Source organism: Micromys minutus (genome assembly GCF_963924665.1).
Source record: "Micromys minutus genome assembly, chromosome: 18".
Classification (NCBI taxonomy): Eukaryota; Metazoa; Chordata; class Mammalia; order Rodentia; family Muridae; genus Micromys; species Micromys minutus.
Genome location: NC_137953.1, coordinates 33,288,371 through 33,314,576, shown reverse-complemented (window position 1 = coordinate 33,314,576; position 26,206 = coordinate 33,288,371). Strand labels below are relative to the sequence as shown.

At 39.1% G+C, this 26,206-nt stretch overlaps 1 protein-coding gene across 2 annotated transcripts in view; it reads left to right on the top strand.

Moving 5' to 3' along the window:
* Positions 1-25,729, top strand: part of CUL1 (cullin 1) — a 66,591-nt gene extending 40,862 nt beyond the window's left edge. Inside the window, exons 6-22 of one of the 2 annotated variants that reach the window (XM_080932613.1) lie at positions 453-543; positions 1,186-1,349; positions 6,560-6,722; positions 7,299-7,429; positions 12,809-12,916; positions 12,993-13,099; positions 15,744-15,792; positions 16,384-16,515; positions 17,137-17,254; positions 18,097-18,173; positions 18,584-18,715; positions 19,784-19,876; positions 21,935-21,982; positions 22,061-22,143; positions 22,593-22,698; positions 23,392-23,505; positions 25,453-25,729. In XM_080932613.1, coding sequence (XP_080788739.1) covers positions 453-543; positions 1,186-1,349; positions 6,560-6,722; positions 7,299-7,429; positions 12,809-12,916; positions 12,993-13,099; positions 15,744-15,792; positions 16,384-16,515; positions 17,137-17,254; positions 18,097-18,173; positions 18,584-18,715; positions 19,784-19,876; positions 21,935-21,982; positions 22,061-22,143; positions 22,593-22,698; positions 23,392-23,505; positions 25,453-25,536 — 1,800 coding nt within the window. In that variant the 3' untranslated portion in view covers positions 25,537-25,729. Of the gene's footprint in view, positions 1-452; positions 544-1,185; positions 1,350-6,559; positions 6,723-7,298; positions 7,430-12,808; positions 12,917-12,992; positions 13,100-15,743; positions 15,793-16,383; positions 16,516-17,136; positions 17,255-18,096; positions 18,174-18,583; positions 18,716-19,783; positions 19,877-21,934; positions 21,983-22,060; positions 22,144-22,592; positions 22,699-23,391; positions 23,506-24,410; positions 24,997-25,452 lie in introns of those variants that run through there. The other variant, XM_080932614.1, reaches the window with a different exon arrangement.
* The last annotated feature ends 477 nt before the right edge of the window (positions 25,730-26,206 follow it).

Sequence of the window (26,206 nt, the reverse complement as noted above, 5' to 3'; positions counted from 1 at the left end):
ATCTTGTCTTCTCAAGCCTTTTGACTATCTTAAGAGTATTTGTTAGGCTGGGGACATGACTTTGTAAAGTGCTTGCTGTGCAAGGATGAGGACATGGGGTAGATCCCCAGTACCCATTAGAAGAAAGCAGGTGTAGGGATTCCCACCAGTGATCCCAGCACTGGAAAGGTAGGGTCAAGTAGATCCTTAGTGCTTCCTACCTACGGTCAAGTTTGCCTCATGAATGAGCTTCAGGGCGGTGAGAGACTGTTAAAAACGTGCTGAATTATTTCTGGCAAACAGTTCTTGAAATTATCCTCAGTTTATGCATACACATGCATATATGCATATACCCATCCCTCTAAAATATTCGTTACCTTGTATTACTTAATGGCTTTAAATGTTTAAAGACTATATAAGATACATTGTGAACTGTAATATGTTTCCCTTATACCTTTTGTGTGTTCTTAAAGGTAACAAATGCTGTTTTAAAACTGATTGAAAAGGAAAGAAATGGTGAAACCATCAATACAAGACTCATTAGTGGAGTTGTACAATCTTACGGTAAATAATTTGCCTTTACTCGATAGTTTTTGTATCACATGGCAATCATGATAGTACTCTAATATTCATTTTAAAATATTTACTAAAAATTATCAGGAATGTTAATTCATCTTTAAGGTACTTGTTAGTAATTTAACAGATCATAAAAAATCTTTGTACTTTAAGGGAATTTTGTGAAAAAATTGAATTGTATTTTCTTTGTTATTTTTATGAGGAATTATATATAATTGGTTTTTGAGCTAAACGATAACCAGAAAACTCTATTAGCTTGAAAATTTTGAGATTGAGACACTGATTAAGCAACACATGGTTGAAGCTCAGGTGGGTTTGCATTTCTGTGAAAGTTTACAATGCAATATTTATATCACTTTTGGGAATGTAAACTTAAACTTGTAATTTTGAAGAATCCTTGGCACAGGTAAGGATGATTTGCTGCTATACATCTTGGAGTTTATTCTTTTTGTTTTTTTCTTTTATTGAAACAAGCATACTTCAATACTAGCAAATAATAGTTACCTTACAATGCTTTATTTTACATTGATCTTTTAAGTGTTACTTAAACTGACTGCTACACCAAAGTATTGTCTGTAAAATATAACAAAAATTTTAGTAGTTGATATATAGCTGATTTTTTTTTTCTAGTGGAATTGGGGCTGAATGAAGATGATGCATTTGCAAAGGGCCCCACGTTAACAGTGTATAAAGAATCCTTTGAATCTCAATTTTTGGCTGACACAGAGAGATTTTATACCAGAGAAAGTACTGAATTCTTACAGCAGAACCCAGTTACTGAATATATGAAAAAGGTAAGCTTAAACATAGTATGTAAAGTAGATATAAGTTAAATAGTTGTCACTCTCCCAGGGACTTATTGGCATTGCAGTGTTCACCAGTTAGGCTTGGCACTGCTGTAACACCATGTCAGCAGGTCTAGCTCATATAACTCTCTTAAGGGACTTGTAGAGTTGAGAATCATGAGTGTGAGTGTTCCCCCTGCACATACAAGGAGATGCCTTGATAACGGCATGCCTTCCATGATTTTGAATTGTCTCCCCTTGAAGTGTGTCCCTCAGTTCTTGTGAGAAAATAAGCAGGTATTCCTAGATTTTGTTTGTTTGTTTTTGCTGTTTTTCTCCTAAAATATTCCTCAAGAGTCATAGTTTAACCCTCCAAAATTGTATTAGGAGGGAGGATCTAAATCCACTTAGTAGAAGATCCAAGGCGGAGCCATGTATTCTAACTTGCTCTTTACTACATGATGCTTTCATGTTCATTCTTTGTTCTCTTTCTTGGAAATTCAGGTATTCTGGATATTGGGTCTGAGGAATGACTATGTTAGGAGTTGACAAGCTTTCTGATACATAGTACTGGCCAGTAAATAATCTTTAGGCTTTTCATCCTACATAAGGTCTCTTCTGCCATTGTTCAACTCTACTGTTAAGAAACAATAGTAGTCATGGAAATGTAGAAATAAGCAGGAAACAGGTGCAATAGGATTTTGCCAGCAGACTATATAATTTGGTGACCCTTTCACCTATATGTGCAAAATTTTTAAGAGTCTAGGTCGTACCAAGTCTAATACCTACTTTGCCCTCTCTTGGGCAGGTTATGGACTACCAAGTCATTTTTGTGTTTAAGGAAAAAAAGCTCAACCACTCTGCATCTGACATATAGAAAAAGCCATGCCTAGCTTGTGGTGTTCAGAGTGCATTTTTGTATGGTGCACTAATACAGTGAATATAAGTGGGCCTTCTATTTTGAAATTGAAATTGAAAGTCAGTTACACATTTCTGTCTGATATCTCAGAATTCAGTAGAAGTAGAAGCAGAACTAGTTGGTTGTATATGCGGTATAGTGGTAGTTCTTTGTAATAGATCTTTGTATGTACTTTGTATGTGACTGAACACTAGCCAGCTTCTTAAGGGTGTTTAGGACATACTCTGTTTTGAATCCTGGTATTTCTCATTATTTGCTTTTGTAGTTTGTAGTTTTTATAAACAGATCTCTTACTGAACTCTTAAATCTTTTTTTTGCACTTAATTATTTTATGTATGCATGTGTACATATATAATGTGTGTCTGTACAATGTATGTGAGCCATGTTAGCATATGTATAGATTGGTTCTTTTACTATATAGACTGTAGGGATCGTGTTTAGGTCATCAGAATTAGCAGCAAACACTCTTAACACTACTGAGCCATTTTGCCAACCCAATAGTAATTTTTTTCTTAAACTATATCTTTAAAGTGGAATCCTTTCCAACACTGCACACAGCTATGGTGCCAGCCCTTTGTAGATGACTTTATGATTTGTAGTGATGTCTGCTGCCCTTGCAGGTAAGAGTAGTAGTAGTATCTCAGTATAAGGAAAACAACTTTTAGGACAGTGCTGCATGCACACTCTAAACACAGAAATCTGTTTTTTAAAATTTGGCAACTTTGAAATTAAGTGTCTGGTGGGTTGCTGTTTGCAATCTAACCTTTCCTCAGCCTCCAGGAAGCCCTCTTAAAGCACTAAAAGTTTGGTTCTGACCCACTTAGAAGTCTTACCAAACATGACTTCTCATTTTGTTCAGGAAATCCATAATTCAGGCTCTAAAAAACAATGTAGAGGTAATCTTATATCCTAGTATCTCAAACTGGACCACTGGTTTTCAAGGTTAAAGAATGACCTCAGCCATTCTCTTCCTTCTTTTTCTCGCCTGTGAATGGAGATTTGAAACTATGTGTTGAATATCTATATTAAAGGCTCTATAGAAAAGTGTAGCAAAGCAAATAAAATGGAGGGCTTTGACCTTACAGGTGCATACCTCAGAGTCTCCATCCTGTCCCTGGGCAGGTATAGGACCACCAGAAAAAAAGTTTTTCGGTGCATGCTGTCAAACCTCTAAAAGAATTAAGTACTGACAAAAATATTTATATAGTGTTATGCCAAAATGCCTTTAAAAATCTGTATATGTATTCCTCTTTTTAAAAATAAAGTTGTAAGAATAAACAAGTAAATAAATAAATAATAAAAATAAAAAACCAAAAATGCTTTTTAAAATCTGTAAAAAAAAAAAATTAACAATTTCAATACCTTGAAGAGAAATTACATTTACATTAAAATAATCAAGTAAAATATAACATCTCAGGGATAATTTTGAGGTAAAGAGTAGCTTTCCGGAAATATCATGCTTTCAACACCAAATTTGGGTGAGATATTGCAATCCCTAGAGGTCTCTGTTCAGTTTGCTGTCAGAATGTTGGTGTATTTTAGTGTAATCAGTTAATAATGGTTGGTCCATCCAGAGAAGCCTTTGATGGCTGAACAATTACAAACTGTTTACATATTAACACTTTAAAATAAATCTCATGTGATTGAGACTAATCTGACTTATTAAAAAAATGAACATTTGAATATTTTACATTTCTAATCTTTTTACTATTTAAAAATAAATATGAGCTCGAAAGATTTCCCAGCAATTAAAAGAGTGGGTATTGCTCTTGCAGGGGGCCTAGGTTTGATTTTCACATGTTGGATTACAACCGTCTGCAACCACAGTTCTGAGAGATCCAGAATCTTTTTCTGGTTTCTCTGTGTATTTTATGCACATACTGTACATGCAGTCAAAAATACTTGCTCAGCACCTAATGAAATAATCATGTGGTTTTTTTCTTTGAGTTTGTTTATATGGTGAATTACATTGATGGATTTCCTTCTATTGAACCATCTCTGCATCTCTGGGATGAAGCCTACTTGATCATGATGAATGATGGTTTTGATGTGTTCTTGGATTCAACTTCCAAGAATTTTATTGAATATTTTTGCTTTGATATTCATAAGGGATATGTAGTTCTTTTTCTTTGTTGAGTCTTTGTGTGGTTTAGGTATAAGCATAATTGTGGCTTCATAGAAGAAATTGGGTAGTGTTCTTTCTGTTTCTATATTGTGGAATAGTTTGAAGAGTATTGATATTAGGTCTTCTAGGAAGGTCTGATAGAATTCTGCACTAAACCCATCTGGTCTTGGGCTCTTTTTGATTGGGAGACTTTTGATAGCTGATTCTATTTCTTTAGGGGTTGTGGGACTGTTCAGATGGTTTATCTCATCCTGATTTAACTTTGGTACCTAGTATCTGTCTAGAAAATCATCCATTTCATCTAGATTTTCCCATTTTGTTGAGTATAGAATTTTGTAGTAGGATCTGATAATTTTTTGAATTTCTTCAGTTTCTGTTGTTATGCCTCCATTTTCATTTCTGATTTTATTAATTTGGATACTGTCCCTGTGCTCTCTGGTTAGTCTGGCTAAGGGTTTATCTACCTTGTTGATTTTTCTCAAAGAACCAGCTCCTGGTTTTGCTGATTATTTGTATAGTTCTCCTTGTCTTTCCTTGGTAGGTTTCAGCCCTGAGTTTGATTATTTTCTGCTGTCTACTCCTCTTGGGAGTATTTGCTTTTTTTGTTCTAGAGCTTTGAGATGTACTGTTGAACTGCTGGTGTATGCTTTCTCCAATTTCTTTACAGAAGCACTCAGAACTAAGAGTTTTCCTCTTAGCCTGCTTTCATTGTGTCCAATAAGTTTGAGTATTGTTGTGCCTTCATTTTCATTAAATTCTAAGAAGTCTTTAATTTTTTTATTTCTTCCTTGACCGTGTTATCATTGAGTAGAGCATTGTTCAGCTTCCATGTGTATGTGGGCTTTCTGTTGTTGTTGTTATTGAAGACCTTAGTCTGTGGTGATCTGATGCATGGGATTATTTCAGTATTCTTGTATTGGTTGAGGCCTGTTTTGTGACTGATTATATGGTCAATTTTGGAGAAGGTACCATGAGGTGCTAAGAAGAAGGTATATGCTTTTGTTTTAGGATGAAATGTTCTGTAGATATCTGTTGGTTCATAACATCTATTAGCTTCACTTTGTCTCTGTTTAGTTAGTTTCTGTGATCTGTCCATTGATGAGAGTGGGGTGCAGATGGATCCTCTATTGTTTTATTCCTTTGTTTTGTTGATAATTGTTGTTTCTAATGGAGTTAATCAGGGTTATTTTCAAGAACTTAAGGGTTCTTGTCATTTAAATATGTTTCTGGTGCTCCATGATCAGTACATGAGACAGCAATGGTAAAGATACCTACTGTCACAGTTTAGTTCCCAGTTAGGGACATACTTCTCTTTTTCTGGTTCAGTGTCCCATCAAGAATTCACAAGAACATCAGAGCCTACCACCCTCTTTTCTGAGAAGAAGTTTTCTTTCCTGTGGTTGAATAACCACCCATGATCATATTTGATGGTCTAAGTGTTGCCTATTCAGTTTTCTTGGTGTTGAATGTTTAATTCCGTTTTCTCAGTGTTGAATGTTTATTTAATTCTAATACTAATTCTCCAGATTTATCCACCTTACACTAAATCTGAAAAGTCTGTGTGGAGGGTAAAATACATCATTTGTCTTTTGTTATTCAGATCATCTAAATAATTCAAGACTCACTGCAATGTAGAAGGTCCTCACCCCAAATGTTTCTGGTGACAGATTCTAAAATATACTGTCTTTTATTTGACTTTCTGTTGTGTTAAAGCTTTCCATTCTTCCTTTTTTTCTTATTGCTGATTATTATTTCTGAGTGGTCATTTGTAGGATTACATCTGTATGACCCTTGACTTCAAACAGCTTTCAGACCAAAGTAAACCCAGTGACCACATGCCGAAGAAGACCTGTAGGTTTTCCCCACAGGGCTGGGGAATATTGCCTCCAAGATGTGAAATACTATTTACCCAAAGAAAAATGATATGAAGACATTTGAACTTTTACTTATGATAATGTTCCTAAGGCCCTTAAAGGATTAGAGCCTGATTACAGAAAGAGTAGAACAGACCAGTGGCTTTATAATATGTTTGGCAGTCATCTTACAGTCTAAAGTCCTATTTCTCTTAATCATACTTTACTGGAATATTTGTGAGTTTAATTTGTTGTTCACATACTAGATCTTTCAAAGTGAATCAAGCCATTCTTTGGTTTGCTTTGATTGAATTCTCTGCAGGCTGAAGCTCGTTTGCTTGAGGAACAGCGGAGAGTTCAGGTTTACCTCCATGAGAGCACACAGGATGAACTAGCACGGAAATGTGAGCAGGTCCTCATCGAAAAACACTTGGAAATTTTTCACACTGAGTTTCAGAATTTGTTGGATGCTGACAAGAATGAAGGTGAATAATATAATTTGTTCCATACACTTCTGTTAGAATTACCAATGGTGGGCTGATTTTTCTTTTTTTGTATTGTGTTTGAGTGTTTCTCCTTCTATCCTTTGAAAAGTTGTTTTGCTTTTAGTTTCCTTATTTGTTCCTCTTTGCTAGTGGGAACTGTTAGTAGTTCAGTCACATTGTTTTGGGATTTAGATTTTCCATCTTTAACTATCATAAATTGAACACATATGAAATGAATAATCTGAGGAATCCTTTTGTGACTTACAGTTGAAATAGGTATCTATATTAAGTACTTTTTAAGCAAATGTTTTCGTACTTTTGGGGGGTATAAATAGCTCATCAAGATTTTAGAAAGCATTCAGTGCTTTTTCTCAATGGTACCTTAGCTGATTCTTGTGATAAAAGAATCAGTGTTTTAGTAGCCTGACCCTGTTGGTGCTTTTAACAAAGTACACCAGATCCAGAAGATGGTTTCCTATTTACAGTGTTTTTCACTTGATTGATGTAAGGTTAATGAACAGAGTAGGTATGCACAGTTGGTTTCCATGCATTAAATTGGGTTCTTTTTTCTTTCAGATTTGGGCCGCATGTATAATCTCGTATCTAGAATTCAGGATGGCCTAGGAGAATTGAAAAAACTACTAGAGACACATATTCATAATCAGGGTCTTGCAGCAATTGAGAAGTGTGGAGAAGCTGCTCTAAATGTAAGTAAGACCTGTACTGAAAAACAATTGAGCACATTATTTTCAAATGCCAACTGCAGGTGTGTATGTGGTGCATCTTTGTTATGATTTTACTGACACAGAGAACCTGTTTTGGCTTTTGAAAGTGAAAGTTCACAAAATCCTTCAATTATTCTAGCATTTCCCACTCCACCCCCTTTAAGATGGAGTTTCATTATGTAGCCCAGCTTGAATTTACAGAGATCCATTTACCTCTTTGCTTCTGCCTCCTTTAAGGAGGTGGCTTGCACCACCACACCCAACTCTCTCCAGCACCTTTCTAAGTATTGATAATCTCCTTTTTTATTTTTGTTTTATTTTAGTGTTTCTGTCTGAATGCATGTTTGCCTAAGGAGATCAGAATAGAGAGGGGCTCAGAGTTCCTAGAACTGGAAGTTATGAATGGTTGTGAGCCATTGTGTAGGTGCTGGGGACTGAACCCTGATACTCTGGAAGAGCAACCAGTCTTAACTTCTGGGTGATTTCTCTAGACTTTTTTTGTTGTTTTTTGTTTTTTTACTTTGTTCATTTATATATTTTTTTTTACTGTGTTAAAAAATGGGTTTGGTTCATGGGTGGGGTGCCCACAGAAGCCAGAAGAGGGTGTCATATCTCTAATAGTGTTTGTTATGAGTCACCCAACTTGGATGCTGAGAACTAAACTCTGGTCTTCTTTTTCTTGTTGTGGAACAAAACCACACACAAGAACAGAGGGGGAATACACACACACACACACACACACACACACACACACACACAATAACCTTCTAAACCTAGCATGACTGAACTATCATTTTATATCCAGGATATTACTCTTTTTTTTTTTTCTAACAAAAGGAAGACTTTAATCCTTCTGTAAGGGAACTCATGGAAGCAGTTCATTCCCAAATCAGTTTTTATGTCACATCAACTAAATTCTGATGTAAATTGTGTTATACAGTGACGAATACTCAGGTGACTCCCCTGTTGGTTCAAGGCTAGAGTCCTGTCACTGACCTTGTCCCTCGTTGTTCATCTTTTGTCAGATGGGCTGTGACTTCAAGGCCATCCTGGGCTATCTAGTGAATTCTAGACCTAGTGAGTTCTAAGTTAGAGAATAAGGCCCTATCTTTAAAAAAATTGACAAACCCAGATCTTAGGCTAAACATAATGTTTGGAGCAAAAAGGACCAGGGATTGCAATAATGAGAATAGATATAGCGTGTCTTAAATCACTGGTGTTTGTCTCTACAAAACCCTTTAATCTTATTTCTGCTAATTGACAGAGAAGAAAATGTCTATAAATTTGCGCTATGTAGTGTGTGGGACATTATGTTTATTCTCTTTTCTCCTCCCAGTTAACAACAAAGTTAATTTTATAGCCAGGCATGGTAGCACTGGCCTTTAATTCCAGCACCCAGGATGCCAAGGCAGGTGGATCTCTGTGAGTTTGAGGCTAGCCTAGTCTACATAGGGAATCACAAGAAAGCCAGGGCTGTGTAGACCCTGTCTTTACTAATGAATGAATGCATGCCTGCATCCTTTTTATATTCCTGAACACACATGGTGTGGTTTGGTGGCTGATAGAGAAAGGAATTTCAGGATTAAACATCTAGTGGGTATGCTGCAAACAGTAAGTTGCCTCTTTCTTTGCAGTTGATGGTTTGTGGTCAGGGCGTGTGTTTCCGAAAGTTTGGCTTTATGTTGAGGTAGATGATTTATGTGGAGACAAAGTTACTCAAAAGGCCAGGTACTTATGGATAGCTGTCACACTTTTGTCCCCAAATGATTGTATCATGTGTTTGCTTCTTCCTGGGAGCAAACTTTAATTTCTTTCCCCTAATTTCCAAAAGTCAAACTATCCAGAGGTAAGTTCAGTGTTTAGGAGGAACCCATGTGTCCTGTAGTAGTTGTGTTAATGGTTAACTGCTTCCTGACAGAGTCTAACAAGTTAATGGTTGCACAAGCTTAACATTTGACTCTCATTAGCCCTAACCCATTGAAAAATGCAGTTTCAAACTTGGCTCTTTAAGGTGGCTTCAGGCTTAGGTTGAAAATATTGTTTAGATCTATTAGTGGTCCAGTTTACACACATCAAGCATGAGACGTTTCTTTTAAAAGCCTAAAGAATTCCAGTTTATCTCTTTTGAAAGTATTCTTGAAAAGTACTAGTTCAGAATTTAGGATCACAGCTGATCCTCAGAAGTGATGTCTGAGTATTAGTATATAGCCCAGGGTGGCCTTCTCTTATCTCAGCCTCCCAGGTCATCCTACTGTGGGCATAGGCTCCACTGCCTGACTCAGGCCTTTTTGAAGACCAGTGTTGGTCTTCTTGTGTGTGTGCATTGAAACTGGGGGCATGTACATATGTGTGCACCAGTGTGTATAGAGGCCATAATTCGATGTTGAGCATTGTCTTCGGTTACTTTCCACCTAGGCAAAGAGATCCCAGGTGACTGAATCAGTGACTGAATAAGCACAGTCTAAGAAATAGGAAGGATTTAAGGAGAGACAGGAAAGATGGAGATAGCTGAGCAGATGTTGGAAGAACTTGGGAGCATATTAATTATGTCAACTCCACTCAAGGGACACGAGGAAAGCTGCTGAGGGTATTATTAATAACCATGCACTTGACAAGACTTGAATTTTATTCAAAACATTGCTCCAGTGTTGAAAGTGAAATAATGAAGGGACTGTAAGAATAGCAATAGGCTATTGAAATGGCAAAAAACCAAAATGAAACGGCAGTAATGTGGGAGGGGAGTTGACCATTGTTTTGGCTTAAGGAATATGGAATTCCATGACTTCTGAAGGTCAGGATGTGCAAGCTTAGTGGGACTTTGGTCTAGATTATTGAATGTGTCAGTCATGGGTGATATAACAGTTTTTAGAATCATGAGCATTGAATGAGAGAGGTCACTTGGGAACTGAAAGGAACTTCTTGTGTGCTATAGATTTATCACTATTATGTTCATTTTGTCTTAAACCTCAAATTTTCTCTCAAAGCCAGGCATGGTGGCACATATTTGTAATTCTACCACTCAGGAGGCAAAGGCAGGAAGATCAGACCCAAGGCCGCCCTTGACGATATAGTATATAGGAGACTCGCCTGAACTATGAGATCCTGCCTCACAACAAAGAAAAACATGAGTTTGATCCAGAGGGCCCATAGTGGACAGAAAGAACTAACACACACACACACACACACACACACACACACACATTTTCTGAGCTCCACACTAGTGTTGTGGCATAAAGCATGTCATACTTACACACTGTAATAATGAACTTTCTAAACCACTTTTCCAGGGCTTGCTATCACATAGTACCTTGTTCTGTGGGTTCCTGTCAACCCCACCCTCTCAACCATACTCTGCTGGGTCTTCTCGTGAGAAATCTAGAACCATCTGAAGGCTATTTTATTCTTTACAAAGCTTTACATGGACATGTGGAAATTTCTCCTGGGCATTTACTGAAAATTTTGATTCCAAATCCTGAATCTGGGGGAAAATTAAAAAAAAAAAAAAAAAAAAAAAAAAAAAGGCCAGAGAAACAGTTATAATTCTTCTAGCACAACAGTAAATATAGAGACATTACTGATATCCAAGACTCAATCTGTAAATCACTACAAAGATCAAGAGAGCAGGTGAATGAAGGTGAAGGTAAGGTCAGCACTTTAGGAGCCATAGTTAGAGGTGGAAACACATGGTAAGGGACCTAACCCCTCAATAAATGGGGAGTTTATCGCCTCTCTACTGCTAAGCTTGAGTCGTAAAATAAGTACCAGAATGTGTGTGTGTGTGTGTGTGTGTGTGTGTGTGTGTGTGTGTGTGTGTGTGTACATACATACCTTGTATGCATCCTGTGAGTCATAGTCCCCAGAGTAACAGGCTTTATAAGCAATGTGAGTCTTTAAATTTGACATGCAGTTGGTTCTTTGCAAGGATGTTAACCTCCTTATGGGAGCTGGGTGGTCCAGTAGTGGTTACTGCATTTTTCTGTGGTTGGATACTCACTGTAGGCTAGAGCCCTTTGTAAAAACCAATGACCATGGAAATCGTAAGGGAAGAGAATATGAGTGTTGTATAGTAATTTGATGTGAGATCAGAAAGCAGTTTAAAACCTGAGTCTGCAAAGTAATATGGGCTTAAATGACAAACCAAAATTAAGTCAAGCAAAGGGGAAAAAAATGCATTGCTCAAAAAAGAAGAGCCCATATGAAGCAAGGTGCATGCTTGACTTGTAGGTGCTCGGATGCTTTCTTTAGAGTGGTGCCATCTCTGCAGCATACAGGAGTAGTTGTCAGGAGACAGGGACCAGATTATCTGATTATATCAGGTAAAAACCATCTTTCCATTTCAGTGAAATTATATCATCATACTATATATTTTTTCATAATAATTTTGCATCTGTTATATTTTTAAATAAGATATACCTGCAGTGTATAGAAAATGATTGTATCATAAGGTTCTGGTTTTACCTATTATTAATTAAATCAAATTTTGCCAAAAATACAAAGTAATTAGTATTCAGGGGTTTCTGTTTTCTCATTTCTGAATTTGTACAAAGACAATGAATATGTCAGGAACTGGGGTCTGGACTCAGTGGTGGCAGCAGGGAAAGAAATAAGGTCACAAGTTTTTGGTAAGCTTGGGCTGTCTCCAAAATATCAACAGTGAAATTGTACATCAGGAATTTGGAAGCATTATCTTTCTGTGCACCTGAAGCTCCTGGTTTATGAAGGGCTAAACAAGAGCCGTTCTGCCTCTCTGTGCCCATCAGCTGGGTCTTTTCCATTCTGAAAGCTGAAGAGAACATACCAGACTCAGGAGTCATCTGCCTGAATCCTTACCTGTCTCAGCTGCTATTTACTTTAGTAAGAAGTGTAACTTAGTTTAATCATGTAAAAAATGATACCTGTCACACATTATGGGTTCTTGGCTTGCAAATATTGACACTACTTGACCATTGATATTGTTTGATTCTTCCCCCCAATCCAGCTCCTGTGTCTTCTACCAGTACTGTCCCCTTTAGCATCTTCCACTATTTTCTTTGAAGAGTCCTTGTTGCCCACAAGGCCCAAGTCCCCAGTGCTTGTCCCTGACCTTGGCCACACGGTTGCCATTGTACTTTCCCATCTGTGTTTGAAAAAAAAAGTTTCATAATCTTTTCAAGTTTTCTTTAAGGTATTTAATTTTTAGTTTGAAGAATTATTTTGTTTTACATAGAAACACAATGTTCTATGTTTTAGTGGTGGAACCAAAAGTATTTCTGATCATATTAACTTCTGTGAAGATATAGTTAAAACTTGTAGAACATTTTACAGCAGTGTAAAATGTGTATTTTTAATTTTTGTTTGTTTTTGGCTTTCCCTCCACCTAAGGACCCCAAGATGTATGTGCAGACAGTGCTGGATGTTCATAAAAAATACAATGCCCTGGTGATGTCAGCATTCAACAATGATGCTGGCTTCGTGGCTGCACTCGATAAGGTACGTGTGTCACTGTGCTGCCTGTTCAGTATATATGTACAGGACACCTTTTTCTAACTGTCTTTTATATACACAGGCTTGTGGTCGATTCATAAACAACAATGCAGTTACCAAAATGGCCCAGTCATCCAGTAAATCCCCTGAGCTGCTTGCTCGGTACTGTGACTCCTTGTTGAAGAAAAGGTACTGACTTGGTATTATATTTTTTTCCTAGTTCCCCATTTAATCCTCAGTTTAATACAGGGATCAGTATTTGCTTTACATTTATTTGTATTGCACCACATTGTTGAAATGTATTGGCTTCCACTGACTTTCTGAACAGTAGAAGACTGAATACTACAACACAGATAATGTGTTGGTCTCCAAACTTTGCTTTTGACAGAGCTATTGTATAGCTCAAGCTAGCCTCAAAACTTCCAGCGCTCCTCCTACCCACAGCCCTCCACATACTGGGTATATAGAGCACACCACCATATTCAGCCATGTGAATATTTTAAAGTTTTCATTTGGTCATTTGTTGGTGCTATATACACTTCGTTTTCCAGTCACTGTATAGCTCACCTGACACTTTTCCTAATCTTAGCTGTATTCAGAGATAGAGGTGGTGTGGTAAGACATGGCTTCCTCCTCTTTGTTATGTTCCCTCAACTTTTCTCCCTGTCACAATTTCATTCCTGATTCAGAAATGTTCAGGGTTTGCTTTAGTGTCCCACAGACCACATCACCAAATGCTATGAAGGGGACACAGGCCCCAAATTTTACTGGTTCTGATGTCAGTATATTTTAAAAACCTCTCTAGGGCTAAGAGAATACCCACAAATGCCAATGTGCACAATGACAGTTTAACTATTAGGGCCAGAGAGATGGATCAGCTGTTAAGGACGCTTGCTGTTTCTGCAGAGAACCTAGGTTTACTTCGTAGTATCCATATTGGACAACTCAAAAATGTTAATTCCAGTTCTAGGGAATCTGATGCCTTCTTTTGACATCTGTAGGTTTCTCTGTATATGGTGCTCATATGGACAAGCAGATACACACACACACACACACACACTTTTTTTAAAGTTAACAAGTCGTTATCATCATTAGTGAACTGGAAATAATTGTACAAAATATAAACCATGCAGCATCCTCAAACTGGTCGTAGCTCAGCAGCAAAACTGAAACAGGTCACTATCGGAGAATTGTGCTATCTGCTTTGTACATGGTGGGGAAACACTGGGTAAAGTCACTTGCCATCTCTGTTTTTAAAAATTAATTACTTTTTAATGCTAGAAAGCCATCCTCCCAGGCTAGTGGGAACTTGAATATCTTATTATTTTTTCAGTTTATTGACTACTCTAATCAGGTCCACTTATGTGTTCTTTCCAAGGAGGAAAAGGGACTTTAATATTTTTATTATATTTTATTTATTTATTTATTTGGGAGATTATGTGTGTCTTGGTGCATCTGTGGATGTCAGAGTACAATTGCAGGAATAAATTCTTCTACCATGTGAAATGCAGTAAACTCTGGTTATCTAGTTTGGTGTCAGGCACCTTTTACTGAGCCATCTTGCAGGTTTGGTAAAAGTTTAAAATTTGGTGCCTCTTAAGACTTAATGCTTCTCAGGCTGTTGTAAATGATTAAGTGACTTAAATACAGAGCTACTCCATGAGGCCTTCAGTTTATGCAGAATAGACAATTGTGTATCCATAATTATATACATCCAGGCTGTTAAAGCTGAATGGTAGAGACATTGCAGAATGTTCCTTTAACAAGCATGTGTTGGTGAGTGGAGTCTAGTTGGCATTGGGCAATGAGGAGAGAAACTACCTGGGCTGCCACATAGGATGAAGCTACATTTTCTGAGCCAGCTCTCTTAGACACTCTTTCTTAGTGGATGTGTTGTCCACATCTGTGATCCCAGTAGGCAGTCTGAGGCAAGATGATTTCCATGACTTGGAGGGAAGCTTGGGATGTCTCAAACAACAAGTCACAACATTGTTTGGAGTTTTTTTTTGTTTGTTTGTTTTTTAGTTTTGAGATTGTAATACAATTATTTTCTTTCTCCCTCCAAACCTCCTTCTGTGTTACATACCCACCCATCCAATTTCAAATTCATGGCTTCTTTATCTTTTAACTGTTGTTGCTGTGTGTATGCATTCCTAAATACATAAATACAACATACTCAGTCTATATAATATTGCTATATATGTATATGTTCAGGACTGCCCATTGGTGTTCTGTTCTTGAGGAAGACTATTTCTCCTGCTCTCTGTATTCCTAGTTGTCTGTAGTTCTTTATTTAAGGGTGAGGCAACCAGTTCACTTTACATAGGATCCTTCTACAAAATACTTTAAAAAACCAATAGGCCCTTAATTCACCTTTGTTTAACATATATCCATAGAAAAAGGTTATCAATTTTTGTAGCTATGACCAGAAGAAAGCACAGCTCACCCATGGCTCATATAATTTCACTATCTTTAATCTGTAGGTTATTAAACAGAAAGTATATATATATATATATATTACTTTTCCAAAGTAAAACTATACAGATTGTAGGGAGCAGTTTTAAGAATAAAGCTCATTACTGATATTTATATGGGTTGTTTTAAAGGAAACCTTTATAATATTATAATTAACTGCTGTCAGTTTTCATCTTAGATATTCTAGTGACTATTTTGTAATCTCTTCACGATGGGGCATAATTTGAGACTGCCAGATTGCCTTAGGAAAGGAAAGTGACCTCCCCTAACTCACCAGCTGGCCATGCTAGTTTGGCAGAGTGGTATGTGTGCATATCTGCTTGCTTGTTTGTAAACACCTTGCTCTTTTAAATTTCAGTTCCAAGAACCCAGAGGAGGCAGAACTAGAAGACACCCTCAATCAAGTGGTAAGGTGTTTCCTGGCCATACCCATTGCCCTTTGTAGGCTGAAATGTGCAATGTCATAAGTATTTTGATTTTGAATTTAGGGGTTTACTCCTAATTTTTACTTTTAACATTGGCATTTTGCTTCTTTTTTAATTTTGTTTTGTTTATTTTTTTCAAAGATTATTTTATTTTATTTTATGCATATGAGTGTTTTGCCTGTGTATATGTATGTATATGTATGTACTTGTGCCTGGGGAAGTCAGAAGGGTGTTATAACTCCTGGAACTGGGAACTGGAGTGGCAGATGGTTGTGAGCCACCATGTGCTAGGAATGGAACTCAGGTCCTCTGCAAGAACATCAAGTACCCTAATCCGCTGAGCCATCTCTCCAGCCTTAGAACTTTGCTTCTTGCTGCTTAGTCTAGTCTGATAGACTGGAGTTTAAGGAATAGGTGGCAATATTTATTGTGAATATTTCAGGGTGAGTTTGTGCCATGTTGGAACACAGGCCCACCCAAAACCAAGCAATCCTTGGTTCCTGGCAGTAGTTAGAGACAATCAACTTGTGAATTAGCTTCTTCACTAAGGTGTTCTTTCCCTGGCTTTGCCAGATGGTGGTCTTCAAGTACATCGAGGACAAAGATGTATTTCAGAAGTTCTATGCAAAGATGCTTGCCAAGAGACTGGTACATCAGAACAGTGCAAGTGACGATGCTGAAGCAAGCATGATCTCCAAGTTAAAGGTACTATTTATTTCCTGGAGAATCCCAACTTCCTTAGGCTTTATCGTGTGAGCCCTGCTTCCCAGCCAGGCCTCCAGTTCTTTCCTTCCTTTGCCACCCTGTTTTGGGCCCTTCTGTTCCTCGTAGCCCTTCCTTAGGCTCTGCCCTCCTTTTCCACATTCTTACCTGCCTCCCACACACTCAGCTTTGTTGGCCCTGTGTAAAAATGCTTAGTGATTTTCTTAGTCCAAACTGCCAAAACAAAATACCATGGACGGGCATGGTTCAAGGGTCACTGACGGCCCAGACTAGCCTCTGCCTGCTGAGTACATGGTTTCCGAGTTATTTCCTAGTCATAATCTACTGCAGTGCTACACCTTTAAATTGCTGCTTTAAATGCTGCAGTATGTTTACTACATATTGAAGACCCAATTGCCCAACTTTTAATGGTCTTTTTATAACATACAGTTTTAGTTTGTATATATTTGTGCCATAAGATATGACTTAATGTTAGTAGTAGTAGCTTCATAGAACTAAAGACAAAGATATTGTATTGTGATTTCTCTAAAATTCCCTTATATGCATTACATACATTTATGTTTCTATGCAAATCAATGAGATAATTGCCTGGATTTATTTCAGCAAGCTTGTGGTTTTGAGTACACTTCCAAACTTCAGCGAATGTTTCAAGACATTGGTGTAAGCAAAGATCTGAATGAACAGTTCAAAAAGCACCTGACGAATTCAGAACCGCTGGACTGTGAGTACTGAGTGCTCATAGGAGGGCTGTTTGGGCTCTTGGTAGCGGATGAGAGAAGTGATAGAATATGGGGTCAGCGTTTCAAAGACTAAGAAGCAGGCATTTCCTTCCAAGTGCTCCTCCTAACTTCCAGATGGTATGATGGCAGCTTTTGCTGGGACCAGTCATATGCTCCTGACATTGGTCTTGTGCTAATATGTGGGCTTGTTTTGTCTTGTCTTTTGAACCTTAGTTTGGATATATTTCTGGTTATTTTCTTCTGTCTCTTACTTGTTTTTGATGAAAGTTGGAGAATTTTATTATTCCCAAATTAAAACTGCTATCATCACTAAGCTTGTATTATTTGTGAACAACTAAGTTATCTGTGAAGATGAATGTGTCCTGATTGATAGGTGTCACAAGTCTCTACTGTCTGTCTTGACAGGAGTATATGGTACACAAGTTGTAGTGGAGGTAGTGGTTTGCTGTTGAGCTTTTCATTTTGTTCTATTTGGGTCTGTTAAATCATTCCTGGCCACCATATACTGCTTGTGCATGCTGAACTTCATATCCTGAAAGGGGAAAATGTAATTGCTCAAGGCAGATCAGCATTGGAACTCTGTATTGACAGGAAAGTGGAAAACCATTGCACTGGAGGAAAATAGTTGCTGGTTCTTCAACCTTTGGTTTGAGGTTTGGTAGAGGACATCTCACTGTGTATGTGTAGCCTGCTCGACTTGTAATGAATTTAAAAATTTTTTGACTAGTGTGTGTGTGTGTGTGTGTGTGTGTGTGTGTGTGTGTGTGTGTGTAAAATAGAATTTTAAACTTTGTAGAATAGTGAGATGTTTTCTCTCCCCCAGTGGACTTCAGTATTCAGGTCCTGAGTTCTGGATCGTGGCCCTTTCAGCAGTCTTGCACGTTTGCCTTGCCATCAGAGGTAAGGGTGGTTTTGTTCCTTGGTCTCTTTATACTGGTGAGAGGGAAAAGGGCTGCCTGACATTAGTGTGCTGACTGCAGTGCTGTGTAAGCAGTCAGTGCAGTGTTTGTGGGGAATAAGAAGTGGGCCTGTATTGAATAGTGAAAGGCTGTTGCAGCAAACAGTGTTTTACTCCTATGGAGTGGAGAGTCTCACTGGTTGCATGGTGAACTCTTGATGTATCTACTGGGTTTGAAGTAGAAACCTGCTTTGGTTCCACACTCTGCTCACTCTGTACTCAAGTCAGTGCCGGCATTTGTAGTTCACTTCTCTGTGAGCACTGATTTTGTTCTCAGAACCTTTATTATTTAGAAATGCTGACTGTAGAATGTAGAGCCATGGATGCTGCATAGTGATGTTCTTTCATCCAGTTGGAGCGCAGTTACCAGCGATTTACAGCTTTCTACGCCAGCCGTCACAGTGGCAGAAAATTGACATGGTTGTATCAACTGTCCAAAGGGGAACTAGTCACTAACTGCTTCAAAAACAGATACACTTTACAGGTAAAATCATCTTTTTATTTGTGGTAAAATACTTAAGTACTAATTGATGATAAGACAACTTATAGAAATCTAGTTAGATAGCTCATGCAGTAGGTTGCAGTTCATCTTCTGACAAAGCAATGTAGGGAGTAAAGCATGCTTGGCTTGTCGTGGGCAGGTGAGCTGAACTCATGTGCATGTCACTTCCTTACTCGGAGCCTCAGTTTTTCCTCCACTGAGTTAGGAGTGCTTAAACCACAGAAGTGACCTTTGGTAGGTTTGTACAGTGTCCTTGCCTGACATGTTTGGGTGACAGATATAAATGGTGACATTTCACTCTCTAGTTCCAGTCACAGCTCTCTGCAGCTTCACAGTGATAAGATTCCCTAGCACATCCAGCAATGTAGAATGCCTAATAATGACAGCTGTGGGTTGATTGCATTTGTACAAAAGCTGGGGTTCCATCTGACAGTGCACTGTGGCTTGTGTGTTGCAAAGCCAAATTTTCTTTCAAAGTCTAGGTTCTTTCTACTCTCACTATGCTCTTGGTGTGTTTCACAAGTAAAACTTACTTCAATCCTTGAAAAGGTCTCAATAGTGAGCTGGTAATGATAATTTCTTTTAGCATTAAACTTTAGAGTGGGTGACTCAAACTACTCATTTTAACCTTTCTACTTCCATGCTGATAATTAAGTAACCATTATACCTGGTGTATCTGGTGTATCTCTGGCAACTTAACACACATATAAAATATACATTCGGCATGTACCCCCAAAATAATTTTTGTTCTACTGTGCATAAAAATTAAACTCATTATGTCTCTATACCTGGTGTGTATTTACTACACAAGTGTGGATATACTCTTAAGTTTATGCTTATGTAGAGACACATTGCAGGAGAAAACTAAAAGTCATTTCAGTGTTCAAAAGGTGTCTGTAAGGAAAATGTTTATTGCCCTGGCCTTGTGACATTTTGTATTCCCTCTCTTCTTTTGCATCTGAAGAATGTATTTTGTGAAAGTAAGCTGTACATATGAAGACCTTTCCCATGTTTTTATATTTTCTCCTTACTTTTCCCTGGACCATGAAGGCGTCCACATTCCAGATGGCAATCCTGCTTCAGTACAACACAGAAGATGCCTATACTGTGCAGCAGTTGACTGACAGCACTCAGATTAAAATGGTATTTCTACCATTCATACTCGCTTTGTACTTTCAAGCTTCTTTGTTCATTGGGATGTTGTGGAAAGGGGGAGAGAACGTGGGTGTCTTGGACTTAATAAATGTTTGCAGCATGGAGAAGACATTTAAATCTGACCAAAGCACCAAAAGACCAGGCCAGATCCACAGAGGGCATCTTACTGGGACCTCTGACACCTTGGATGGCAACAGGACCACTCAATCCTCATGGTTGAGTCAGAAAAGTTTATATAATAGGCAAGGTTCATTTGAGCCAAAGTTAACCTGACTTATCTCAAACTAGTGTGAGGAACATCCAGCACATTCCTGGTGCTGGTGGCACTAAGATCTGGGTCGTAAAGCTACATGTGCTACTCTAATGATTTTATGACTTTATAGTTTTTAAGCAAATTGTTTTGAAGAAAACAGATGGATACTTAGGCAGGCATGGTGGCACTTGTGATGGTGGTGGCCAGTTCCAGCTGTGTCCTTATAAACTTCTATGTCAGTTTTGTAAAGATGTTAAGAAATGCTGTTTTGTCAGCATTGTAAGGACATTATGAGATGTTCTATGTTTTTTTAAAAGGGCTTCTCTGTGTAGCCCTGGCTGTCTTGTAAGTCTATTTGTAAACCACACTGGCCATGAACTCACAGAAATCTGCCTGACTCTCCGTCCCATGTGCTAGGGTTAATGGCGTGTGCTACCACCATCGCCCCTTGAAATGCTCTGTTTTAAACCCAGTCAGTCATTCACTATCTTCCTGTCTCCCCCATCACCCCCCCCATATGTACATTTGTGTGTAAATATATGTATTTGCATTCATATGTGTTGGAGACTAGCAGTAAATATCACTGTGGTACACTTTTCATCCTTTATTTGAGGCAGCATCTCTCAGTGAATCTGGAGCTTATCCATTCAGCTGGGCTGCACAGCCAGTAAGACTTAGGGATTCATTCATTTATTTCCCATAGTACTTCAGATAAGGCTAAGCTGTCATATGAGTGCTGGGAAGCAGATACATGATTTAAATTTTTTTTTCATTCACTTTATTTTTTTGTTTGTTTGGAGTTTTCTGTTGTTGAAACAGTCTCCTGTATTCCAGCATGACCTCAAACTTACTAAGTAGGTAGAGAATGTCCTTGAACTAACTTACTATACACCCATCTGTATTTCCGTAGTAGATAATTAGCATGCTCCACACTCATTTTTTATGCAGTGCAGGAAATCCAGGGCCATATGCATGCTAGGCAAATACCCACCAAATAAGCTGTAGTCCTGGCCCCCATTTTGTTTTTTAGTTGACATGAGTACATACTGATTTTTTGCTGGCTGATTGGAAGGGCTGACAGGTCTGCCTCTCTAGTCTCTACTTGGCCTTCTCCTCAATGCCACACCAGTATTAGAATTACCTATGGGTCTTTAGCTGCCCTCCTTCAGGCCCCAGTTCATAGCTGCCACTTCTCTGACAGACCTACCCACATAGTCTCAGACCATTGTGATAGCCTTGGTTTAAAAGTGCAGGTGAGGAAGTTGAGTGCCCATGAGGCTTGCTGGTACTAGGAATCACCAGAGCAGCTAAGGCCTACAGAGAAGAGGTCACATGATTTACTGAGTTCACTAAAGCCAAATTGGCAGCAAGTCAGCTGCCTTCAAGTCTAGCATGTTCATGAATGTAGTATAACTTTGATTCTGCTGAAGTTCCTTATTGCTTTGTTTGAATGTTCAAGGGTATAGTTTTCCTGGCACACAAAGCCTTGGGTTTGATCCTCAGTGCCACATAAATGTCTTGTGAACCTTCAGACATTGAAGAAATGAATCATTTCCTGTAGGTTTCATTGAAGAGACAGGCCACAATATTGTGCCCAGTGTTTGTGGGAAACTGCATTATTGCCTTTGAGTAGTGGGTGCTTTAAGCCCAAAAGAACAAGTCATGTCACTTTCTCTGGGTGGGTTCTGCTTTGGGATAGTGACCATTCCTGTGAGGCAGTGAGCTGAGTCTCTGGGACAGCCACTGGGAAGAAGTATTCTTCCTCCTTGCTCACCATCTTTCTCTAATTGCAGGACATTTTGGCACAAGTCCTACAGATTTTACTGAAGTCGAAATTACTGGTATGTTTGTATACTTTGTGTTGAGCTAGAAAAAACCCTTTTTCTGGGATGTGCCTAGTAACAGTTATTTTCTTCTAGGTCTTAGAAGATGAAAATGCCAATGTTGATGAGGTGGAATTGAAGCCAGACACCTTAATAAAGTTATATCTTGGTTATAAAAAGTAAGAAAAATCTAATATATAGCTGCTGGTCTTATTCCCTGGCACCGGGCATACTTCAGGATCAGCACAAGCCAGGGGAACTGGACTCTGCACTGGTGACAGGCTGCAGTCCTCAGTGCTGCTTTGTTAATGCTGGGTTTGATTTTCTCTTTATTTTGAAAATATATCTTGAGTGGCTCATATGGCATGTTTAGACCTTTATATCAAGTTATTTTGGTATTATTACACTTCACAAAATTAAGGGGTCAAATGTCACTTCAGTCACCACTCTGGTAAAATTACATAGCATTGCTAGAGGGGTAGTTCCCAGGTGGTTGATAGAAACGGTGAAAAATGGTATAGAAGAGATGGATGTAAACTACCTGCCCAGGCCAGGGAGGCAAAATGTGCAGTGTTGAAAGACAGGAAGCAGACTTTTCAATGACCTGTTTCCTCTGTTGTCTTGACAGTAAGAAATTGAGGGTTAATATCAATGTACCAATGAAAACTGAACAGAAGCAGGAACAAGAAACTACACACAAAAATATAGAGGAAGACCGCAAACTCCTGATTCAGGTGACTGAACCATGTCTGCACTGTACACTTAGGGAAATGTGTTGGCTTCATGTGCTTTAACTGGAAAGGACTGCCAGAATGACACAGCTCAGTCGATGGCCAGAGATGACAATGCCTGAAGCCAGGACATTGGTGTCTGAGGGATGAAATATTTTATGTACCAAACGAAAGCAGTCTAATCTTGCCTAAATATTGAGAAACAGATAATGTATGCGAGATGAAAGAAACAGGAGAATGTGGGGGCAAGGGTGGGTACCTTATGCCTTTACAGATCAATTTTTTTTTAATTATTCTTTAGTGTTATAGTTGGTCAAGTAGGCCAAAATATTTAGATTTACATTTAGTTTATATGTATGTTTTGTCCATATGTAGGCACATATAGGGCACATGTGCATGACTGGTGTCCCCAGAGAATGCTGTATCTCCTGGAACTAGAGTCAAGAGTATTGTGAGCTACTGCTGTAGATGTTGGCAACTGAAACCAGGTCCTCTGGAGTAGCTCAGTCTAGCCCCTTGGCTAAGACATTTAATTTAGGGTTGAAACATGGATAACGCTGATTGCTTGTACCCTCTCTGACCTGTAGGATATTTGTTGCCCTAGCGTGGAAGTAGATATGAGGTAAAGGCTGCCTTGAACTTTCATGCTCAACTGTTAAAGCTCTAAACCCATGTTTTTCCTTGTTGATTGCATAGGCGGCCATCGTAAGAATCATGAAAATGAGGAAGGTCCTGAAACACCAGCAGTTACTTGGTGAAGTCCTCACTCAGCTGTCCTCCAGGTTCAAACCTCGGGTCCCAGTGATCAAGGTACAGGAATTACAGAGCAGCAGCTATGTCTTCTGATTGTTAGGAAACTTGTAGCAAAAGGATTAATGGCTGTGTCATGAAAATAGGAACTGGCTCATAGAAGAAACGCCAACAAAAGAAAGCCAGCTAACTTCATTCTTGAAGTAAATATATGAGGCGCACATGTCATAAATACACTTTTATAATTGATATCCTGATAAAAAGTAAATCACAGGCATCCAAGAAATCAAGTTCTTCCCTGTCCTCACTGTTTCTCTGGCAATGAGCTATCCTGCAGCCTTGGCTGGTTTTGCTTGGTGGAAAGTAGTGTACAAGGAGTGTTTTCTGCTGTGGTGCTGAGAACTTGCCTGTCAATGTGAGGGCTCATTCTGGGCTGCGCTGTTAGGAAATACTTTATCATTTCTGCTGCTATGCAGAGACATACTCCCCTGTATCTAGGGCACTAATGTCTTATTTGCCTAGTTTCTGCTGGCAATAACTGAAACTACTTGGATAAGCCTCAGCTATTGGAAAACCCAAGGATAGCAGTATGTGGTGAGTTCTCAGTGGTCAGGAGCTATTAGCATCATGCTAGCATGTTCTTGTTCTGACTCACCCATCCTGTGCTTCTGGCCTGTGACAGCAGAGTCCTGCCCAGAGGCAGCCAGGCTTTATTAAAAAGGGGGATTGTGGCCTAGATGTGCTGGAGCCCTTGCCTTCTTAATGTGTAGGACAGTTGGGGGTGGGGTACACAATCACCCACAGGTGTTACTGAAGTGCTGCATTCAGGACATAGACAGGTTGAATTTGCTTCTTGTTGAGCTCAGTGTAGGGTAACTGTGATAAGGGTGACAGACCTCTTTCCTGATGGTTATTTGCATTTCTCTTCCCCTTTAACTCCCTCTTCTTCCTAAAATAATGCCCAGAAATGCATTGATATTCTCATCGAAAAAGAATATTTGGAGCGAGTCGATGGTGAGAAGGACACCTACAGTTACTTGGCTTAACCCATCTAGCAGGGTCTGCATGACCCACAGCAGATAGTTCCAGAGAATAAAATGGAAACAACTCAAGTTCATAGCAGCCAGCCTGCCGCCATTTGGACCTTCCTTTTTAAAGCTGAGACCACAGCTCCCACCAGCTGGTCTCAAGCTACCGCAGGACTGCTCAGGACTGACACATTTCAGTCTGTAAACAGACGCCAATGCCATTTACCCTAACTCACAGACAGATGGGAACTGAACCTTCCATGCTGAGGCTGCATGCTACCGCACTTAAATCAATACATTGGCTCCCTGGTTAACAGCTGTCGTCTGAGGCAGCACACAAGAGCGAGTCTGAATGGACCCACGTGTAATCTGCTATGAAAACCATTTGTATAGTGTGTTTCATTTTTTTAATGTGTGAAAATAAAGAAAATTAAAGGATTTCTGTACAAGTTGCATTTGGTTTTGTTTTAAGTTTTACTAATTTCTATATGTAAATAAAAGATTTAATGATTGTGCAAATGTATACTCCCAGTGTCTTCCTGGAATCCACAAGGGCTGCTGCATTCTTTGAATTGGAAATTAAGATCTTAATTTTTAAAGCCCTTAATCTCCTAGGGCACTGACTCGTTTTCTGAGACTTCAGTACCATGAGTATGGTGGTTGAGAAGCGCTGACTCCAGATCGCTGCTGTCAATTCTGCAGTGACTTAATGAATACCGAGACAGGTGTAGAAGCTGATCTGTATTGCCACTAGTAAGCAGAGCTGGAATATGGAAGTAGAACCAACATGGCTCATGGCCTCCCAGTCTTGGACCTCCATAACCCCAAGGCCCATTAGTGATAGGAAGTGGCAGCTCGTCATGCTTCTAATCTGTAAGAAGCTGCCGGTTGAAGCCAAAGCATCTGAATTATTGGAAAAATCCCTGACCATCAGCCCTCTCCACTTGTTTGTGAGAACTGAGACTTTCTTTCATTCCAGGTCCCTCCTAGTGAAGCTTTTCCAAGGAGGCTGCCATATTCACCCCAGGATGTCCCCGGAAGGAGGGCCCAGTCCAGGGGTTGAACGCTCTCATCTTCCTCAGATCCAGTCCAGCCCAGGGGCATCCTCAGAACTCCAGGGACTCTGCCACAAGGCACTGACTGCATCGACCTTTGCTCTCAATCTCCATTTCCTGGCTAAAGGGCAAGAGGAATGAAGAGGAGGTGATGGAATCTTCAGTCTCAGCACTGTTACTCCACTCCTTGGTTCATTCTCCTAAGGATGCCCTTAGGGTTCTCAAGCTTACTTAGCCACCCTTAACAAGCTATCCCTATGCTAAGTCTAAGCAAGTAAAATTCTGAAGAGCCTGGCACTGAATGCATTAAGTTCCCATGCTTTATTTTGGGGGTACAGGACACAGTTGTACTAATCAATCTCAGGCTTGCACATTAGACAACTTATATGCCACTAAGCCATATTATTAGCCCTTTGAGATAGAAACGTGTCTAATTGAGCAGCCCAGGGTGGCCTCAAACTCATGATCTTGGTTCTGCCTCCCCAGTGCTGGGATTATAGGCATGCTTCAACACACCCCATTCCTCCATGTCTCGAAGCATATCTACTTTTCAGTCTTAATAAGACTCTATATAAACCAGGTAAAAAGCAAGTGAACCAGCCATCCCATGCCTTCCCACCCACCCTAAAGGGTCTTAGAGCTCCACAAACATGATTTGAAAACTCCACTATTAATTTG